Source organism: Ciconia boyciana, chromosome 15 (genome assembly GCF_034638445.1).
Source record: "Ciconia boyciana chromosome 15, ASM3463844v1, whole genome shotgun sequence".
In the NCBI taxonomy this organism is placed as follows: domain Eukaryota; kingdom Metazoa; phylum Chordata; class Aves; order Ciconiiformes; family Ciconiidae; genus Ciconia; species Ciconia boyciana.
Genome location: NC_132948.1, coordinates 9,155,928 through 9,177,662, shown reverse-complemented (window position 1 = coordinate 9,177,662; position 21,735 = coordinate 9,155,928). Strand labels below are relative to the sequence as shown.

The 21,735-nt window shown below is 45.7% G+C and overlaps 3 protein-coding genes across 6 annotated transcripts; all 3 read right to left on the bottom strand.

The window, feature by feature from the left end:
* Positions 1 to 1,378: 1,378 nt before the first annotated feature.
* On the bottom strand, positions 1,379 to 6,470 carry DIABLO (diablo IAP-binding mitochondrial protein). Of its 2 annotated transcripts, XM_072880407.1 has the most exons (6): positions 6,393 to 6,470; positions 5,339 to 5,459; positions 4,850 to 4,981; positions 4,055 to 4,165; positions 3,801 to 3,897; positions 1,394 to 2,821 (listed from the first exon to the last, which is right to left on the bottom strand). In XM_072880407.1, the coding sequence occupies exons 1-6, from the start codon at positions 6,437 to 6,439 to the stop codon at positions 2,607 to 2,609; spliced, it is 723 nt and encodes a 240-aa protein (XP_072736508.1). In that variant the 5' UTR covers positions 6,440 to 6,470; the 3' UTR covers positions 1,394 to 2,606. The 2 variants fall into 2 exon arrangements, with proteins under 2 accessions (XP_072736509.1, XP_072736508.1); XM_072880408.1 differs by lacking the exon at positions 4,055 to 4,165 and having other exon boundaries at positions 1,379 to 2,821.
* Positions 6,471 to 7,739: 1,269 nt separating this feature from the next.
* Positions 7,740 to 8,092, bottom strand: LOC140659939 (uncharacterized). Its single transcript, XM_072880242.1, has one exon. It carries the CDS (start codon positions 7,975 to 7,977, stop codon positions 7,843 to 7,845), a length of 135 nt encoding a protein of 44 aa, XP_072736343.1. The 5' UTR covers positions 7,978 to 8,092; the 3' UTR covers positions 7,740 to 7,842.
* Positions 8,093 to 11,212: 3,120 nt separating this feature from the next.
* VPS33A (VPS33A core subunit of CORVET and HOPS complexes) lies at positions 11,213 to 21,719 on the bottom strand. 3 transcript variants are annotated; one of them, XM_072880240.1, is made up of 13 exons: positions 21,577 to 21,719; positions 21,392 to 21,457; positions 21,144 to 21,271; positions 20,388 to 20,577; positions 19,442 to 19,558; positions 18,566 to 18,740; positions 17,648 to 17,841; positions 15,738 to 15,864; positions 15,491 to 15,558; positions 14,752 to 14,889; positions 14,209 to 14,346; positions 13,864 to 14,032; positions 11,213 to 13,281 (listed from the first exon to the last, which is right to left on the bottom strand). In XM_072880240.1, the coding sequence occupies exons 1-13, from the start codon at positions 21,676 to 21,678 to the stop codon at positions 13,088 to 13,090; spliced, it is 1,806 nt and encodes a 601-aa protein (XP_072736341.1). In that variant the 5' UTR covers positions 21,679 to 21,719; the 3' UTR covers positions 11,213 to 13,087. The 3 variants fall into 3 exon arrangements, 2 of the variants coding, with proteins under 2 accessions (XP_072736341.1, XP_072736342.1); XR_012045273.1 differs by having other exon boundaries at positions 13,142 to 13,281; positions 13,864 to 14,079; XM_072880241.1 differs by lacking the exon at positions 19,442 to 19,558.
* Positions 21,720 to 21,735: the final 16 nt, after the last annotated feature.

Sequence of the window (21,735 nt, the reverse complement as noted above, 5' to 3'; positions counted from 1 at the left end):
TGCTGGGGAGGCTGGCTGCCTTGCCTTCCAGTGGGGTGGTGCAGTGCTGTACGACCTCAGGCTGAGGGACTCCTGGCAGTACCGCTGGTCCTTGTTTGATCCCTTGCTGCCTTGGCTTTCTGAAGCACCAGGTGTAGTTCTAGCTTAGCCCTGCAGCGTGATCCAGACTCTTATGGCAGGAGTTGTCACTCTCACATGAGCTGTTTCTGTGCCAGATGCGAGTAGGTGTTTGTCTGAAAAAATTGCTCTTCCAAGGGGTGAGCGCACATGTGTGTGTGTGTGTCCATCCCCAATGTGGTCTTGTATGAGCTGCTACTGCGTCTTCTCACTGCAGCCCTAAAAAGGATTAATTCGCTGTATTGGCTGTAATTGAAGAAAAGAAATTATCTACACGTCGTTTCAGATACGTTGGCTTTGTAAACAAGGCTGAGTATCAGCAGCAAAACCTAGTTTCTGGGCACTGTTCTCTGGGCACCGCTGCTTGTTCTAGAGAAGAGACTGGACAGAGCGGGTACCATGGTACCCTGTGAACTGCTGTGGCAGCATTTTTCTGATCCACTAGATGATTCCAAATGCGAACTCAGTAACATAATGTAGAGCGTGATGTCATGTCTGTTGTGGGCTTAGGTGTATGGGCTAACCCCTGATAGGCAATTCTCACTTCCTAATAAAGGCGTGGGGCCCTTTTCCACCCCATTTTGGAGGTGATGCAGAGCCACTCATGTTCCTCGTTCCCCTTTTGACTTCACTGAACTGACCAGTTGGTTCCTGTCACATCTGAAGGTTAGATGTGTGTGGGTACAGCCTGTGTCTTGGGAAGTAAGAGCAGGGCATACAGTGAAACAAGAAGTGGGACAACAAGGGGGCTGGGAGCAGGCTCTGAAAGGGGAAGAATGAGTTGCTTTGCAGACTCCTGTAGCAGTGCTCATCTTCTTAAGCCATATATATCTCTGCCATGCAAGCATCTGAGTAGAGTTATTGTGGCATCCTGAAAGGAACACAACCTGTACGTGCATTTAGGTCAGTGGCTTGGCAGAAGTTCTTAAACGGCAGCATGTAACAAACTGGAGCAGTTGTGGTTAGAGGCTGACCTGAAGTTGCATTTGGCTCTTGAGGGTGTGGTTGTGCCACTGCTGCAAGAATCCTCTCATGATAGTGGTGTTTTTTCTAATGCTCCAGCCCAAAGCTGTGTTTGGGCTCTCCTGGCTACTGGCACAGCAGACACTGGCATCTTTCTGTGAGCTTTAATTCCAGACTGTTCCATCCTCCTTGGATACAGCAGCACCCAGCGAGGAGCAGGAGCAAGGAAAGGTAGTTTGTTAATTTATTTGCTATTTAATCTATAAATGTACAGTGCTGTGCAGCTGAGATTGCATTTGCTCAAAAGGCAGGCAAAATGAGACACAGATAAAGGCTTATGCTACAGCTGAAAAAATTCCTAGTCAAGCACAACTCAACTTAGTAACAGCAACCTCGACACACTTGTAGTGCATCAGATGCTAATTTGTGGTGAAAAACCTAGGACTAATCTGTGTTTTCTTACAAAACCTTACGAATAGGGATTAACAGACTCAAATCAGCAGTGATAAAGTTCTAGTGGATGCTATTCTACAAAGCAATCTCAGCTTAAGTTTACATTGTCTATACAGTTAATATTGCAAATTTCACATTAAGCTGTCAAGTCAGAAAATTATCACAGTGAAAGACACCTGTGGTTTTGAAGCCTGCAGTGAAACATTAAGCTTGCAAGAAGAGAGAATTAAAATTATTTTCCTGAAACTTGTGCTGGAAAGCATTCAAATATGTAAAACTCGCTTTTGCTCACTGCTTTGTAATGAAGTATGCAGCAGCTGCCACAACGACTTTGTTTATAACCACAGCCTCTTGAAAATCAAGTCTCCCTTTGCTTCCTGGGGAAGGCAGGTGTGTTACAAGCAGTGACTCTTGGGTGAAAGTACTGAACTGAACTGTTTGCTGTACTGAACTGCAAAACTTCACTAAGAAGAGCCTGGGTAACTCCATAGAAAGTTTTCAGCTCAGCAGCAAATGTTTCCCCTGATTGCAATTAAGTGTAATTTGATGCAGCTGTCACTCAGCTCTGTTACAAACTTTTAAGTTCAAATAGAAAACAGTGCTTAATTTCTTATCCAAATGGGCACACTCACAACAAGATGCTTTTGCACATTTTAATAAAGGTATCTCCTAACAGACATCATTTACTTCACAGGTTAAAAATAATGACTTTTAAATACACTTCTTTGGCTGATACCTAGTTAGCTTCTAAGTTAAGAGAGCTCTCACAAACATATCAAACAAGCAGTAGGACTCTCCCAGCAGAGAGACAATTAATAACAAGCTATCCTTGATAGCAATTTTCACATTTGCATAGTTAAACATTTAAATAATTGAATCCATAAGTATTACAAACAAGATCAAGGCCTTTCAGATATTTGGAATTGACTTGATTTGTAACGCAATCCTGTTTGGGGAAAAAATGGAATCACAGGCTTATTTCAGCAGTTTCCTACTATCCCACACTTAAAAGTTTGGGACCCTTCAATTTGCGATTGACTCTCACATATTCTATGGTAACAATTAAGTTATTTTCAGTCCTCCCGAAGGTAAGGGTCCTCTCCCGCCTCTGTACTTCCTAAAATGCCCTGTGGCATTGAAGATTCCTCTCCTTGAGCTTTTATGAGCTCTTCTGTTTGAGCTTCAGCTAACTTGGTCTCTGCTTTCTGGGACAGCTGTCGTACTTCTTGCACCTGCGATTTCACTAGCTGAATGTGGCTGCGGGCTGTCACTGAGGCTTGGTCTGCACCTGAAAAGTAGTAATTTAAATATATTGGGTTAGAGGAGCACTCAGCAAACCTTCCATTAAAGAAGGGACTGTCTATCATCTGCTTTTCTAAGATGGTGCTTGGGCTATATTAATGCTAAATGCATTTACTGTTCATTTACCTTAAACAACAATATGCCTACTTTGAGATGTTTTTTGCCCCCTTGAATTCTTCCCACCCAAGTGGGTTACAGCCAGCATCTGATCAGAGCTATCAGCTTGTGCTAGTGGGTTGGAGAACTAAGCCCAGCCCAGTCATTGTGTGCCAGGAACTTTCAGTCCTTGTCCTGTCCTGGCACATACCAGCAGTGGGAATGTCTGTGGCACTGCTGAACTTGGAATCCCTTCTCCTCCCGTGCTCCTATAGATTCTGTGTCTTTTTCAAGCACTTACAGAATTAGGGTGTCCCTGTATACTCATCACTTTCCTCCCCTTTTCCACTCCAATAACTTTGCTGATTTACCGTTAAGTCAGCCCATAACTCAATCTCAGAGCTATCAAGTCTCTACACTTTTCGTAAAGTGTGTATACAGGGAGAAAAGACCAAAATTAATATCTTCCCTGAGTGAAAGGCAAATATTCTCACCCTTTAATAAAAGTGAATCCAGCTAGAAAGACCTGCTGGACCCCCTAGGTAGCCTTATTTCTGTGGCTCCCAGAAATGTGTTTGAACACTGCATTTAAAAATGACTAAATGCTTCCCTCAAACATTTTTTGGCATTGTTGGTCTTGATCTAAACCACATGTGAAGTTTCCAGGCCTAGTTCTCAGAACACTTCTACTAGACCTGTAGCCAATAAAAGAATACAAGTTCTCAGCATCTCTAAAAACCAGGCACTAGTTATAAATTGGTATGTTAACTGAATGTATATGCTGTGTCTCTCTCAACTCCATTCTCATTCAATAAATATTGCCTAAATGCTAGGAGAAAGAAATTCTCAGTATTTCTGCTTGTGCTTACCCGATTGATACGCAGCTTCTGCTGCCATCTCTGAAAGACGTAATGCTGTCATCCAGCTGGATTCCAGCCTTAGGTATTCCTGCTGTTTCGTTGTCATCTAGGAGTAAAACAAAGTATTACTTAACTAGATGTAACGGTATCTGAATGCTCTTCCAAACAGTGCCTTTCTGAAAAAAGGTGAGCAAGAGAGATGAGAACTTTCTGAGCAGCGTTTTAAGAGGTAGATTGCTGACTGAAGGGAGGCGATTGCTTACATCAACTCTAGCTCCTATTACCACCTGCCAGACTGCATCCACCTCTTCTGAATTCATCTTCCCAAGAAGATTTGCATATTGCTTGTAGAGAGACACCAGTGTATAAACTGCCTGCAAAGGAATAATTTCACGCAATGAGGTTATAATCTGTACATCTCTGATGTTGTCTCAGTGTTAACTGGTGTTAATTAGCAAAATTGCTGAATGGTTCCAAAGCTGCTTTGTTTTCAAGTTCACTGCAATTTTGGAGGCACTGACAGCATTTGCTGTCTGCCTACAGTAGTGCTGTGGATAGCATCTCTTTATATACTTGCCGTACTAATACAGAAGTAAACTGGAATGCAAATACTTTACTCAAATTGGCACTTATTTATAAAATTAAAACTGTATCTTGTTTCAGACTTAAATATGGCTCACTCCATTCTTCTGATGAAACTCAAGTTCGTGGCCTTAGAAATGGGCACGGAAGGTAAATAAAATACCTAAGAATACAGGGTGGCATATCCTACTTACTCAGTACGCAGGTATCCAATAACTGTTACGAGTTTCTTTAGCCCCAGTTCTGAGACATGAGTCATTTCAGCTTAAGTTCAAGCTCAAAGCAACAGCCTAACAAAGCTAAAAATAACTTCCGTGTTTGGTGTGGTAGAACAGTGAGCCCTACCGTGCTGTTTCCTAGGGACCTGATATCTTCAAAGTCCCTTTTAAGTATGGTTTAACAGGTGTAGTTAGTGCCAAATAATTTAGTATTTCCGGTATTGACTTGCTAGCAAAGTGTGTAATCTCTCAGCTTACCTTTGTATACTCTGTCAATGCTTCAATCAATGCATATGTTGTTTGAGAGAGGAGTGTAGAAGTACTGTCTGTTACCAAGGAAACCGCTCTTTTAATCAAGGCATCGTTACTGAGAGAAATGGAGTTCTGTTTCTGAAAGACAAGACATTTGCATGATCTTTACACTGACTTTCATATGGATGTTATTAGTAACAAATACTGGTAAGGAAAAGCACTGCTGTTAATTACAAGGCTGGACAGCCTAATTCTCACTGCCGTTTTGCCATTGTAAAACAAGGCAACTCTTTTTGCAAGGTATTATTGAAGGTAGACACTGTCTTTCTCATTTCTCTTCCTTAACAACTACATGGCTTAAACACCTGTGATCCCCAAGAGAGAATACAATTCTGAGGGCAAGTACTAGTTTGTAAAATGCTAAGCAAGTGGTTTTGAATATTAAACTGTTTCTAATGAGCAGGTGCTGCATGTATCTCACTCCTGATATGTTACCTCCACGATTGGGACCGCACACAAGGCCACTCCCAGCCCCACGCCCACTGTTTGGTGCCATCGTCCATTCACGCCTGAGAGGCAGCGTCTCCTGATATTGGCCAGAACAGGGAAGCTTTGTCTGGAAATGCAATAAAGTTAAGCGCAAGAAATAGCCAGTGTGTGGTGGGAAATAGGTATCAAAGAGGAAAAGAGCACCTAGAAGCTGTTCTAGGTGACCTAGTCTCTACCAAGCTTCTGTAATGCAGCTGCATAATAGTGAATGAGTAAGTTTGTTTTAAATTGTTACATTACTTAATTATAAGTGCAAGAAAAGAAGACAAGCACAGTAACTAGTCCATTACTAATCCTTTGAGAGAGGAAATGTATTTTATCTGGTACCAACACACTGCTAATACTCAATAATACTGAAAAACAAATTAAAAAGCATGCTTAAAAGTGGTATATGGTACATGCAGGTGAGCAATATGACTGGTAATCGTTTGCTGCAATCCAATGACACTTAGGGCCTCCTGTAGTCAGTTTTATTTACATCCAATGTTGTGTACGTGTCCGCGGGGTCAGGGCCTATCACTGAAATACTCAAGCAGGAAACCAGCAGCACTCAGTCATTAGAATTCTTTTGTTGTACAGCAATTTTCTGAAAGTAACTAGTCAGTTTTCCTTCTTTTATGCTGTGTACTCTTAAACTACAGACCACCAATGGCAAGCGCTGTATGGGCACCACTGCTGCTACTGCTTGTGCTGGTCCAGCTGCGCTGTGGCATCTGGAGACAGATGAGGCGCGTTACGGCCACTTCTGTGGCACAGGCCGCCGCTCCAGCCGCAGCTGGCTTGATTATATCGGGCAAACAAAGCGGGTACAGAGTCACCAAGGGCGGTCAGCGGCAGGGAACCGAGCCGGAAGGCTGACTTCAGCCCTGCCGGCCGCGCTCGGCCCGCTCCCGGCCGGTAAACAGCCGCCTGGGCGTTATCGCGGCCGGCCGCGGCTCCGCTGAAACGCCCCCGCCCCGTCGCGCCCTCGGGACCCAGAGCGGCGGGGCGGCCGCGGTACCTGAGGAGGGAGCAGCAGCTCCGGAGCCACCGACTGCCCGCAGCCATCTTGGGACTGGCCGGTGCGCAGGAAGTGACGTCAGCCCTTCCCGGGAGGGAGTCGCGGAGCGGGCGGGGCAGGTTTTCCGGCGTGGCGCATGCGCAGAGGGCGGGCACGTGGGGCGGGCGCGGGTCGCGCGCGTGGCCGATGGTTGAAGGCGGGAGCGGCGCGCGCGGCGCTGTGAGGGCGGCTGGAGCTGAGGTGGCGGCCGTCCCCTCCGCCTGCGGGGTCAGCTGCTCCCGCCGCCCCGAGCTGCCCCAGCGGCTGCTCTGCCCTTCAGGTAACGGCACTTGTCTCGGGACACGCCATCACGGGCCTTGGAAGCAGAAATGGTGTTAGGAGCTCTCAGCTCAGGCCGCGCTGGGTCAGTTCATCTGTGTAACTCTGCTCGGAGACACCTGACAGGCCAGCCTGGCTCAGCAGAGAACAGCCCTCAGCTGTGTGTCAGGTCATCAGCAGAAGTGTTGGCTGAGATCCCACTGACTGACTTCACAGGGTCTGCTCCCCACCTCCCCAGTTTAATTCATCTTTGTATTTCAAGAGTGTATGATGCTGCTTGGCTTTAGGCTAGTGATAATCCCCAGTTTCTCCAGCAAAAGTTTCTTGTATAGTTCTGCATGAAAGGCCTTGATCAATTAAATTATTATTTTTGTGTGTACAAGAAATTCCCATCTATTCTCTGTGAGACGCAGTTTACTCAGCGCGGTTTAGTTTTAGCAAGGTAGTGCTGTATCGCAGGCACATCTTTCAGCTAACTCCATGTTTTAAGCTTTTGTTGAAAAGCATTGCGCACTTGAGAGCGCCAGATAATAGGCCTGTAGATAATGTAGTGTGTTGGTGCTCCCACCTCATGAAGTGTGCCTCATAAAACTGCAGGAAGAGGGAAACCTTGTGCTGATTTGAAATGTATTTTCCCAGGACTTCTAAATAAATTACAAGTAATTTCTGTATCTCTGCCTTCACACCCTTAATGAGGCAGGGTTAGACAAGGCAGGACTTGTTTACTTGAGATGCTGGTCATGTTTGAATTGTGTTGCGTTCCTCCGCTCTACTCAGCAGACTGCTGTGCTCTTGAGGTGGGGCATGGGGTGGGAATCTCAGGAGAAAACTACTGGAAGGCTTTTAAATATTTTGGGGAACAGGGGCAAATGTCTAGGAGACACCAAGAAGCTGCAAGAGCCACAAAGATCAGTAAAGTGCATGCATGTAGATACTTTTTTTTTTCAGTCTTTATTCTTTTTACATAAGAAAATAAGACTGTGATTAGGCAGTAACTAAACAAAACGCTTGCAGAGTTGGCGCAGGAGGAAGGGACCGCCATCCTGTGTGCCGAGCAGACCCGCAGGACAAGCTGCACGGTGGAGCCTGTTGCCTCTGCCAGCCTGCGACTGCAGGAGCAGAAGAGGAGCTCTCATTTAAGCACCAAGAAGTACGTCGTCCAGCCGGCGAGCAGCAGCGCCCCGACCAGCACGGTGTAACTGAACAGCACGAAGGCCAGCAGCTCCTTCAGCACCTTGAGGAAGTGGACGGCGAAGGAGTCCGGCATGGTTCTCCCCGGCACTGCGGCAGGTAGGGTCTCTGGGGCTGGCTGCTGCCGTGCTCCTCCTCGGTCTGTAAGCAAAGGGACAGGATGAGTCTTTCTGAGCAGGAGACTGCAGAGCCGACGGGGTGGCTCTGCTGTGGGGAGAAATGGCTGTGTTCAGGAGGGTTAACGGCCACCCGTCCTTCTAAGAAGGTTGTTAGCATCAGGTTGGACTTGTGTGTGCTTGTTCAGAGTCCTGTACTGTACTCAGTTGCTGAGCTGCACAGTGTTGAAAAAGAGTTCGGGATCTGATCAAAGTCTCCAAATCAGGACTGGTAACTAAGCAAATTAACATATAGACACACAGGCAGTGCACGCTGCCGTGTCAGTAAGGGCCAGAGGCCCTTACAGAGTCCAGCTGGCTCCTGGTATCTTTCCCCCTGTGTCTGTGGCTGTGCATCCAGGAAGCGTCACGTTCGGAGTGGTCGCCGATGGTGCATTACCAACAGTGTGTTCTGATCAAAGTGGTCAATTCCTCCAAGGAAGCCACCATTAATATTTAATGATATAATTGCATCTAATGGAGATACTGGCACAAACTGAGCCTTTTGTTGAAGAATGACGAAAACTGGGGCTTAAATACAAGTTCGCACAGACAAATATTTATATCTCACGTTAAAAATAACCTTTAAATGGGAAACGCGGGATAAGATGCTTTAGAGTTCATCTTCTAGCTGTATTTTAAAGTCATACTTACACATCACTTTAGAAGTGATTGCTCATTTGCTAGTTTAATATAAAATCTGAACTCTTTCACAAAAGTTATTGGCTCCTTAGACTTAAAGCTGTGAAGACCCATCTAAAAAACTCTACCATTTACATGTTCGTTTTAATTTTGATCATAACTGTGCCTGATCAAGAATATCCACACTCTTGGTCAAGCACGTAAAGGGAATTTAAAACCAGATTTAAGATAAAGCTAACCCAAAAGGATCATTTCTCTTCTAAACAGCTTAAAGCCAGCCAAAGTAAACTGAATTCCTATCCTGCCACTTAGAATATTTTTTAAAGACCTCTTGTGATAAAGAGTTCACATTTTGATTTAAATAAATTAACTCTTTTGGTTTTATTAAAGAGTTCAGTCATTTCATTCTAAGCTCAGGCACATGTATACATTATAGCAGCTATTGCATTTTAAAACCAGCCATGGTTTCCTAGTTGTTTAAAGCATTGAAGTTTTCTATTTATAGGCTTTACATGATTTCTGATTATCTAAAAAGATGTTGATAAAGAAATAAACTGCTTACCGAGGTAGATGATGGGCTCTACTTCGTGAAGTTCCTATTTCTCTATAGTTTTGTTCTGCAGCCGTCCCTTGAATTTCTGGCTTCTAAATGGTTTGTGCTGTAGTTTGATCCCCTTCTGATCCACTCATCCGGGAGCCAGGAATGATGAGGTTGTGTTTGCAGCCCACACGAGGACTAATGCACTAGGTGTGGTCAGGACCAGTTATTATATGACATAGCGCCTTTGTGCTCTGTGCAGCACAGAGCATGCCAGCTAGCTCCCCTTCCCCAGAGTGCTTTTGTCAACAGTAGTTTGTGAGTTTAAGCACCATGGCTTAGTGTTACCAGGTCAAAACCTGCATTCGTTTAAATGGGGTTTTTTTTTCTCTAACAAAGCGTTGTGTCGTCTCACACTTTTTATTCTGCGGTTATCTGGAAGGCTGTTGTGCCTCTTGCTCCATTCTCTGAGAGCCCTGTGCTTCTGTGGGCCACTCAGGGAGGAGGATGCTCACATACAGCTGGGGATCATCCCAGATCACCAGCACATTACAGGATGGAACTGTGCGGGCTGAGTCAGGCTCTCTTGTCAAAAGAGAGCAGCGCTGAAGATAGCCTAATCCTGCACTGTCACTAGTTTACTGCTCTAGCTTCACCCTTGCACACCCAAGAAGGCATCCCTACCGTTTAGAGAGTGAGCGCTACAACTCTTTTGCAGCAAGGGGAGGAGGAGGGAGGTAAGCTGTATATTTATTTTTAGCAAAACTGTTTTCCGATAAAGTTACATGCAAAGTGAAAGTCTTTTGGGGTGGAGGTTGGGTAATGGTTTCTTTTTTTGCTTGTAAACCAGACAAATGCAGACAGTAGAGAGAAGGAAGAGTACGTACTGCAAATCAAATCTCTTACCTACAAAGATATTATGATGTAGAAAATGGCCCCTTAATTTAATTAGGCTCTCTTGTTATCAAATTATTACCCGCATGGTCAGCAAGGCCTTAGACAGAAGCAGAACATAATCAAGCTGCTCAGGAAGCCTGTTAAGTAGTAATTGCTCCTCCAGAGAATCGATCAACGTCAAGATGGCTTTTATTTTTTGTTGTTGTTGAATAGTTCCAGGAAGAGACATTGTCTAGTTTGAGTGTCCATGTGGCTCTAGCTTGGTGGTGGTGCAGGCTACAGTCTGCAAAAAAATATGCAGCAGTGTTGTTGATAAATTAGAGTTTAGCAAGTGTCTGGCATAAACTATTTTCGAAATAAGTTTTGCCTCTAGAGTTACTAACAAACACATCTGCTGGTCCAAGGGAAAAGGTAAGCAAGCTGTTGAATCGGCGCTTTGTGTGGGTTCCTTTATTCACTTGTGATGTACCTTTTACATGTCGTGACCGTAGTTCACAAACTAGCCTTATCAGTGCTATTAATTTCCTTGCGATTAGTTCAATTTTTAAGATTAAAAAAAACCCCAAAACTGTAAATTGTGATAGTACAAAGATGCTCAAGGCCAAGCCAAGGACACTCTGTAAGGATTGCACTGAATCACATTGTTTCTTGTTTTTCTTTGCACAGTAACACCTGATTTTTGATCCAAAGCTACTTCAATTTTCTTTTTAAATACTGTGAAATTACCTACTGTACAGTGGAACTGCGGAAATAGTGCAGAGCAAGGCAATCCACGTTTGCTCCTTGCATCATTGTCAAAGTTGCAGCATGTTTTGTTTTTGCAAGACAAGTCTGCAAGTTGCCTACCCAACTGAAGTAAAAAGTCTCAAATGATTCAAAATCATTTTTCTTTAAAAGTATTTTTCTTTAAAAGTCAAGAAATCCCATAGATATTTCTGATGTAGTATGTTAAGTGGCAGAACAGAATGTAATTAGTGTAGAAGCTTAAAGAAAAAAACATCCAGATGTTTGAAAAATAGTTTCAACTTAAGTAATTCTATTATCCCGGGGCAGGAGGAGAAGGATGCAACTACCACAGTGCAGGGTTTTATTTTATTTATTTTTGTGTTCCAGAGGGAGAGAGAGAGTGAGCAAACACTTTCAAAAAAAGATCAAATACATTTTTTTATTTTATTCTAATAAGCCAACTGGAGTTAAACAGACAGAGGGGCTCCGTGAAGGGGCTGATTTGGCAGAACTCAATCTTACAAAACAACAGACTGAAACCCCCAGTCACAACTGGAACAACTTTGAAAAATGAAGGGTTTTTAGGACATATTATGCATTATACAGTATAACTAAGAGCAGAAATGTTTGCTAAGAGAGTGATTTAAGGTGTGGGGTGGGGTTTTTTTAGTTGTTTTTAACTATTTAAGAGTTAAATGCAATGTGAAACAGAGTCCCCAGTGGTTGCTGTTGAAGTGTGCCAGTATAGTGACAATGACCAGGAAAAGGGCTGTGGTGCAGCAGCACAGGCATAAGCAACAGCCCCTGGTCTGCCTTCCCAGCCTCTAGCAATTAGCAAGGCTGAGTCTTCTGGAGCCAGAAGCTGCCTCTTGCACACATTGGCTCAGCAACACCAACAGCCCAGCCACCAAGACCATGGAAAATTCCGTTTTATAATTTTGAGCTCTACAACAGCTTGTGGCAGCAAGTACCGCAATTTATAAACTGAACGGGGAGGGGTGGGGGGGTGAAAAAAGCGTCTGTTTTAAACCCGCTGTTTACTGGGTCACTGACGTAGCTATTTTTGGCCTGAGTCCCATGCGGGGAGTATCTGTGTGTCTTCACACATAAGCTCTTGACACACTGATGTCATTCATATCCTGGAGTTGCCTTCCAGAGTCAGGTGGGTGTACCCAGGACAAACAAGCCACCTCACACCGATCCCTTCAGAGGGCAATTAAAGTAAAAGGCTCAAGCATCTCCCTTGTAATATGGGTGCAGTTGGTTTTATTTGTAGTCAGTGCTGTTGACATGCAGGTGGATAGTTCAAGATTTAGCTGTTGCTGCAGGAAACCCAGTGAATGCCTTGGCCAAAGCGTGCAGGACAGTGGACATGAGTGTGGCCTAGAGGCAACTAACCATAACAGACAGCTTGTTACACTACAGCGCAGGCTAAGCAGGTCCTGCGGGTGCATTATTCTGGATGCCTGAGAGCCATTAAGTTTCTAAACCTATGCAGTAAAAAAGTTACTGCTTCCCCTTTACTGCAGTTCTCTTTCCATTGTACAATCAGCTTCCAATGATGTGAGAAGATGTAGCTACTTAGCAACAGGCCCTTGCTGCTGCCTGTTGATGTGAATGTGCTGAAGCTGGGGGAAGCACAAGTTCCTTGTCTTTCATCAGAAAGATGAGCACAGGAAACCCCCCCACATACTGAAGCCTGGGTACAGCAGAGGTGCGGCTGAGTACAGATCTCTGACAGAAAGAGATCCAGTGCCTTGATGGAATATATCAGGCACCAGAGAGAGAAAGACAGACTGGGAATATTGGTATGAAATCAGGAACAGAAAACATCCTGCCTCCTCAGCACCTTAGGAAGGTAAAAAGAAGTAATCACACCCCCCATTAAAACTAAACTGAAAGAAAAAAAAGAAGCAATTTGCCAAACAGAAGGACCAGGGCAAATCCCCGCTTCCCCAGTGCTTGTTTGCCAATTCAGACCACGAACAGGGATCTCCCTTTCTCCCATTGTTTATTTCCTTGTTTCAGCGCTGCTTGTCTACTAGGAAGTTCCACAAACAGTAGGAACACAAGTGCAGAGAGGGATGAGGGTAACTGCATCATGAGCTGGTCTCAGGAGAGCTTCTTTCACTGTCGTGTTTCTCTGACATTCAAGCAGCCATGCCAGCAGACTGGAAGCTGACATGCCTGTATCGCACAGGGCCTCTCACTGTGTCTCACCACAGACCCTAGAAAGGGGCAGGCTCCAATTTTTCCATCAAGGATTTGATCCAGCTTGTTCCATTGATCAGTTTTGTAGTGGCAATGACGTACTCTGTGCCTCCATCTTCCATTTGGGACAGAAATCTCAGTGCAGCAATTTCTGCATAAGTTACACCTCCCAGGAAGAACACCAGAGTGACTCTGTTCTCACCGTGTTGACCTGTGTATTCAGAGAAATTTACAGGTTGTCTTAGTTTTATTTTTACGTCTCCTATCCATCAACTGTCAGTCAAACTCAAAATGACCTAAAACTAAAATAAAGATAGCAGCTGAATTACAGGAGAAACTAATAGGGCAGAATACAAGACTGGGGCCCTGAAATGCAGACTCTGCTTCCAGTTCTGGAGTCTCTTTACAGGATATGCTTCTGCCTGCCCAGGCTTAATACTAGGAGAGTGATGCTGATTACTTCTTTGTGAAGTAATGTTACTTATTAAAATCACTGTGTAAGGTTAGGGTTTATTTTAGTACTCTGATGAGAAGGTAAACAAATGTACAGCTCTATAGTACTTTCAGTGCACATGGTGCTGTGCATTAATAGCAGGCTGAATATGTGACTGGATGTTTTAAAGAGGCCAGAAAGCTATCTGTCAGAAATGGGTTAGGTAGATCTAATACTGCAGTGGGACGGGGAGATGAGGTAGATGCCTGGACTCTGCCAGCCCTGATTTCAGTGTGCCTCATTCTAGCCTAACAGAGATGCATCTCCCTTTAAAAAATGGGAAAACAAAGCAAAACTTACGCTTTTTCTGAAGGCCAGTAGGTAACTGCTGCCTCTCCTCAAAATGGGGACCCGGCAGCATCTTTAAAACCTCCTCTATGCTCCGCCACCCTGGCCGAGCCAGTAGCTGTGCCAGGCGTACGCTCAGTGGAGCGTAGCCACTATACACATAGGAGATATCGTTGGGGTTCTGCAGGAGAGAGCAGAGTGTGAGCCGCAGGCGAGTGCTACTTCGTGCTGCAAAACAGCACCATAAGAATTAATTTAAAAAAAAAAAAAAAAGGAAAAAAAAAAGATTAAGGTTGTCCTGCTGCACATACTCCTGTGTTGTTAGATGTAGTGTTCACTGCTGGGGCACCTGCTTACCTGTTCATTAACATCATCCATCCATAAGCGCAAGGTTTTCCTGATTGTTGGGTAGTTGTTCCTACCACTTGTCTGAGGTTTCAGGAGTCCAGCCTTTTCTAAGTTGTTTAAGGTCAATATATGTTCATAGCCATAAGTCTGCAATATGAAGAATTCACCTTTAATACCATGTCAATAACCCATGACCAGAGTGGTTAAAAAAAAGAAAAGATAAAAAGAAAAAAAAAGGCAAATATGTTTGTTTAAAAAAGTTTTTTGGTTAAGATCTCTCTAGAGTATATCCCATTTAGAGTGTTTAAATCATAATAATAAAAAGTGCAATGATATAAACTTCTCTGTATCTACATGTTGTAAGACACATATAAGAGCCTCCTGAGTCATTGTTATCAGCCCAAACAGAAGCCTCAGTGCTCCATCTGTACACACTGGACGTCAATGCTACCCAAGTATAAGATGCATCTGTCTAGACTGCAAGTGCTGTAGAGCTGAGGCTTTGATGTGGCTTTTCTCAGAAATTTATCAATCCGAAAGTTACAGCCCAACCTGGAGAATCTCTCTTTTGTAATGGTCCAGAACCTTCTGCTTCAGTCCACTATTGCATATAGATTGCAAGCAAATGAGACGTAAGATCTTGATCAATGGATGTTTTTGAGCTATGCAGTCTTCAATATAATTGTTAACCTATTAAACAAAATACATAAGGTGTTATTTAAAGACCTGTTAAAGTGCCTAGAAGACCTGGAAAGAAAGATCTAGTTTTGCCTAGGATCTCCAAAACAGCAAGAAAGAGGGTGCAGCTGCTCTCCAGGCAGCTCAAGACTGTCTGTAAAACAGTGATCCAGCACTGGTTCCAGCTGGTGTCTTTCTAAAGCATGTTGATTCCACAGTCACTAGCTAGACTTTGTCTGAGGCACTGAAAAAGTTCTGATTAACGGTTTTGAGTCTTTCACTGATCCCTCACAGCACATAGTGCCCCTGTACAAGTTGAAGCAGCCCAGCTGTGTACACCTGCGTTACAGGCAATGATAGGTAACTGGAGCCCAGCACAGCACACAGTACAGCACCGTCTCCAAGTACATTCAGCGATGTGTGTCACTTGGAGAAAACTGCAAATGTGCAAGGAGATGCAAGTATGAGCTCACAACCTTGACACTGGAAGGAGACAGACATTCTCTAGATCAGATGTTTCCTCCCTCAAAAACCCCAGATGGAAAAAACCCAGAGAAATATGTTGGATTTTTTTTGAAGATATAAGAGTCACTAATTGTCATTATCTACTTACCTTGTCTGTGTCTATTCCAGACATGAACTCTTGTTCCACTGTTAAATTATCAAAGAAATCTTCAGATGCTTTGGGAAAAGAATGAAAATCAATACCATAGCAACTGACAGCTTATTTTCTACATTTAACATTTCAGCAGAGATGCACTGGACAGAGCAAAGCCAACTTTTGCCAAGCTGAATGATGTCCATCAAGTTGTCTTTGCTATACTTAAATTAGTCAGATAGACTATTCAACCAATACTCACTGGTGATGTCTTTGATGAGTTCTGCAATGGAGGTGTGGTTTGCTAGAGAACTTCTTGCTGCCTGCATGTGTGGCAACTGTGAGACAAACTGCTTAATCTCTCCAACGGTTTTCGCATGGTGTCTTTCCTAAAGGAATCCATCGTTTAGGTTAGGTCTTGTTCAGATTAATTTGCCACACACCAACTAGATAATTTTATCGTGAAAAGGTTTTTTACTGTACTCACTGCAACAGCAGATACTCTTACAGATATGCAACCTTTTAGACAAAATACTTTAAATGCTTAAACTAAAGTCATAGCATTACCTGTAACAGCACTTTGATCATTAGAAGAGGCAGGACATAATAAAACAGGATCATTAGACTGTTTTTTTTCATTATACCAGTGTTGCCAAATCACTTTTCTCCACCTTTGTCTGACTTCAGCCATCACTATCTGCTCCTCAGTTTCCCTACCAGCAAAACTACCTTTTTCATGCAAAGACTAATTACTTTGCTAGCTGCCAGTAAACACGGAGCTCTAGGCAAATGCAGTCAGATGGGGGACATTTCCCTTCAAAGCAGTAGTGAAAGGTGCTGAGGAACTGGGTTGGCAGGGTCTGCGTCCCTCTCAAGCAGAAGCCTGCCAGTCACTGTACCTGGCTGTAACAATGTCCCAGGTTTTGAGCAAGGATCTGATGAAGCACAATGCAGACTTCAGCTCAGAGCAGTCCAGAGGTCTGTATTTCATTTGGGCTACTTGCCTCTTGCTGCAACTTGGAATAAAAATAATAATAATTTGACTCATATGCGAAGGATTTAAATGGGCAAGTGCAGGCAGGAGAGTGATAATGATGAAGCCTGCAATTTAAGAAGTCCTCTGCTGCCAATATACTGCTGTTTCATTATCACCTATTACCTCTGACAATTCCTTAAATTTTTTTTTTTTTTTTTTAACAACCACTAAAAATAATCCATCTTTAGCACCTTCAGCACTAATATTGCAGTAATAGACATTTACTAGGAGATGAGGCTGAACACACAGTATTTCAGTTAAGGTACCACTACCTCATCTTAAATGCGGCAGCAGTGAAGAGGCAAAGAAAAAGCCAAGGAAATACAATCAAAGTGTAACAAGTTCTCTTGAGAATCACTTCAGAGAATGAAGTCTGAAAGCAGAGATGTGGGATCTCAGTTTCTTTATGAATCATCAACAGGATGTTTTCAAACAAAACCACAAACACACCCCGCAGCACTCTCCAGCTTTGTCTAAGGTGACATGCGAGCATGAATTTACAGGTCAAACCTCCTGTAAGACAACAGTCTTTTTCACATTCCTATTGTTTTTTATGCCAGCCATAATGCTCTATGAATGTACATTCTGGAGTTTTATTTCTTAAAGCCTTTTCTCTGCATCCTCAGGGAATACAAAGGGAAAAGGATCGTTCACTTAACAGGTAACAACAGCAACAAAGTGGAATTGATCCGTATGCTAAAATTAACCTTTGGCCTCTTGCAGAGGGAAGCAGCACCTGACTTCTGCAGACTGAAGAAAGCAATTCCTGTTATGGGAACCATGGTTTCACACAGCAGAAACGTGGTTTAGGCTAGCTCCAAGACAAGCTTTTAACAGTGAGGACAGGAAAAGCCCCAGAACAGAGGTGTGGGGAGAAGAGAGGATCCACATTACTACAGGATTCTTAAGAGGAGATTTGACCAACACCTACTCAGAACAGTTGCAGTGGAGCTGATCTTGTCCCAGGACAGGGGAACAGACTGGAGGGGCTTCTGAGGACTACCTGTTTTTTCTCTGGCTGGGGGATTACTCCATGGCAACAGCTCGAGCTGCCAGTCACAGCCCTGCTGAACGCAGACTGTCTGTATCTGACAACAAGAATGCCCAAGGGACGCAGGGTCAGATACAGGCCTCACCTCAAAGGCTGCTGAGATGATCTTGGCTTTCTTGCTCAGTACTGACCCCACAGCATTGAAGTTCTTGTCTCGGATTTCAGCATACAGCTCTTCAGCAGAGTTCAGCTGGAGCTTCTTGGGTTCTGTGGGGAGATCTTTCCCACCCTCACCCTGCTTCTTCGGGGCAAACTTCTCAGGAGGGAGTTTCACATAAGCTACCAAATGCAGAGAAATATGCCTTATAAGGACTGGAACTTCACCACCATAAGTTAAGATAAGCAGGCTGTGGAAACGTGTCCCCTGAGCTGGAAACAGTTCTGAGCAGCAAAGCTAATATAAACACCCAGACAACGTACTGCCTATGTGTTAATTAAGAAGAGTCTCCCTGTACCCAGGGACCCAGAGACCTATACACACATACATGATCAGAACCCAAGTGCTAGCTACCCTGCTGCAAAAGGGGTTTGGAGGCAGCCTTCCAGCCAGTCTTCAGTACAGCAGGAGGGATTAAAATCCATAAATGCCTCTCTAGAGTTTTTCTTACTACCTCCTCAAGAGCAGGAGAGCGCTCTCAATGGCCTTTCATAAACTGTTCCCTTCCCCTCAGTGTGGCACACCATGAGCAAGCCAGGCTGGAGAGTGAAGGCATACAGCAACATCTCTGTTCCCACATGACATGTTCTGTGTCACCGTGTCTGCACCCAGCCAACATCCAAAATATTCCCATTCAATAACATGCACTGTACTCAACTCCCCTTCCTAGGCAAAAAGAGCCAGAGCTGATCTTGATGGGCTCTAGCTTGGGACTGAACCATCCCCGCACTAAGTTCAGGTGAGCTGCTCCCACGTCACTGTCATTTAGTGAAGCAGAAATCCCCCTGACACACTGCAACCTGCCCCAGCACACCAGAGACCTCCCTCTTACCCGGCAGTACTCACTGTTCTGAATTCCATAGATTTCATCTATCAGCCCTTCATACGTCAGCTGCGTAGCTAACGGCGTCAGCAGATCAACATTGCGGTCCAGCAACAAGAGGGTATCAAAGACGGGAAATATCGAGTTCTGGCTTCCAGGGAACTCACGCTTCATCCTGATCATCATATTAGCCACGTGCTGAAAATAAATTGCATCCATTTGGTTATGGTGCAGGCCACAAGAGATGGATTTAACTTCTAGGCCCTACAAGCACATGCTCATGAAAGTATGGGGCGCAGCCCTGTGAAAAGGAGGAGAATGGCAAGAGGTACAAACCAGCTGACTGGTGGGGGCAGGACAAGACCAAAAAACCTGAAGTCCTCTGCTGCTCTCTGCAGCTTAGCAGGACAGTGACTGTGGCCAAAGCACTGGGTTCAGCTCAAGCCACTCCCTCATTACAAATGGTACTGATTAAACTGTAGGTTGATCAGAGAGAAGGAAAAAGGCTAAGTGAGTTATAGGAACAGAGGAAAAAGCTAAGGCGTGAGCAGTAGGTTACACATTTCCTACTTTATTCAGCCCTTCTGATACCAACAGAGTGGCTAAGCGTTAAAACTCCACAGAAAGAAGAACTGCTGAAAACATGAAGGCAGTGTACCTGTGAGCAAAAAGCATATGAAATCAGATAAATCCTCCTGACAGGAAGACTTATGGAACAGCAAAGATTGTTATTTTGGCCAGAGATGACAAAGATCTGATGGCCATGATCCTGAAATTCCAATATGAGAAGAAGGGTCCGTGGCTGGATTCAGAAAACCCACAGGTGCATTTAACCGAGCACTCCTTAAGGCAGTTCCAAAGAACAAGATGCATTTTTTCAGCAGCAACATTTGCCTCACCCGGGCACACTCGCCCTTCCCAAAAATCTGCGGGATGGTTCCGTAGAGAGCCTGCAGCGTCATCAGCCCCTTTGCCGCATGGTACAGACTTGTCTGGTCGCTCTCCAGGTAACATTCCTAAACAACAAGAAGGATTCCCAATGGAAGGTTTTGATCCAACACAGCTGCTTCCAAAGAATGTGGTCCATGCGAACAGTTCAGAGGAGACACAGGCCAGGGAAAAACTATGGCTGTTGGCAAATACAGACCTTACCTGTGCTGTTACTACATCAACTCACTTGATGAAACCAGATGCTGTAATATATTTGAACCCCACACGCTACTCCCAGTTGGATGGAGAGGAGTAAGAGAGCCAGAAAGTGATTGTAAAGAGCCTCTCCCTCTAATTAGGCCACTCTGAGCGCACACCACCTCATCATAGCTGCCGACAAGCAGCTGCAAGCCCTGACACGTCCTCTGGGCTCCGCTTAATAAGGCAGAGATGGCCAAAGAAACTCAAACCTTTCCGTCCTCAGACGCAGCATTCTGAGAAACCAGCATACACAGCTGGTATGCGACAGCTGTTAATTCTCAGTGCAGCTTAGCGCGCAGTATTAACCATTGTATGTGGCTCTTTGGCTGCGTATTGACGCAAACTGTGCTGGCTCTTGGTAACGACTATTTTAAGTCTCGTGAACGCTCAGTTTGTGAAAATAACACCAGCAGTTAAAGCTGGAGGAACTGGGGCACAGCTTGGTGCAGCGATGGTTCCTTCAGTGTTTAGTCAGAAAACACACAGAGAAGTTGAGGCTCAGTTCAGCACTCGGGATCGAGCCACATCTGCTCTGCAAGGCCTTTCCCTGCTGTGCGGCTCACCAGCAACCCCCCCTAAGAGCCTCTGTACCAACACCAACAGCCCCCACAAAAACCCATAGTGGTTTTCCTTGAAGACGAGATGAGCACGTACTTTGAACGCGCTCTCAGACTCCATGGAGAGCAGGTCTCCATCGAAGGGTATCAAGTCCAGGCTGTACTGCTCTCGGTGGATGAAGGACCCCAGCACGCCCTGCTCCTTCAGCCACTGCTCACAGAGCAGGCTGCGGCGCGGCACGAAGAGGATGTGGAAGTCCCTCTGGGGAGAACGGCCTCTGTCTTCCCTGGAAGAGTCACAGGCAGGAGCACAGCACACGGTAACTCAGCTGCGCAGGTAATCAGCACAGACCGCGGGCTGGGGGCACTGAATTCAAAGGAAATAGGAATGCCGCACTTGGTTATTACTACCGGCCTCCGTTCCTAACTTTGTATTTCAGAATATTTTTCACCCACCCACGTGCATCCACAGCCACAGGTCTGAAACCAGGGCAAGATGACTTGGTTTTCCTGCAGTTCTCAAAAGGAGGATCAATCAAGGTGTGACTTGTTGCAGCTAATTAGAAGGAACGTACATCCTCTTAACAAGGAACGTGCTCTGCACGGCCACCCAAAGTGAAACCCCTGCCTCCTAGGGTGCCTCGCACCCTGACACGAGCCCCGAGAGCGGCTGTGCTGCAGTGTTGGCGTCTGCACTTAGTTGCCCATTGTGAGCCCAGACGGGACAAACCACATGGCATTCCCAGGCCAAACCTGTCCCCTCCTTCGGCGGGAGCCCCGGCCGGCTCCCGAGAAGAGAACCACGAGCCCAGCCCTCACAGCCGCCGCCTTCCCCCGTCAGCACCCGCTGTACCTCAGCACGTTGTCTGTGATGATGTCCATCAGCTCTAGCTTGGGCCTCACGAAGAAGATGATGTTCTTGACGTCCGCCTGGGGCAGGCGGCCCGGCTTGAGCGTGAACATCTTTTCCACCTCATGCTCCTACGCGGAAGGAAGGGCCTTAGCCAACTGCGGGGAGCTCCGCTGACAAGGCCCGGCAGCAGAGGGACCGCCGCCGCCGCCTCGCCCGCCGCCACCCGGCCCCGCCGCCGCGGCGTTTACCTTCAGCAGCGAGTACTGCGCGATCAGCCCGAAGGGCCCGGTCAGGTACTCGTCCCACACGATCGCCTGCGGGAAGGGACAAAGGCGTCAGGCCCCGCCGGGCGGGCCGCCCGCCCGCCGCGCCGCGCCGCGCCGCCCGCCCGCCCGCCGCCCTCCGCCCTCCCTCCGGCCCCGGCCCCGCTCACCTTGGAGCCCGCGCACTTGTCGAGGAACTCGCGGAGCTCCCTGCGCCCCGCCTCGCGCAGCGCCGTCAGGTTGACGCGCCCCGAGCTCAGGTGCGCCGCCATCGCCCCCCGCCGCCGGTCACGTGACGCCGCCGGTCACCTGCCGCGCGCCACGTGACG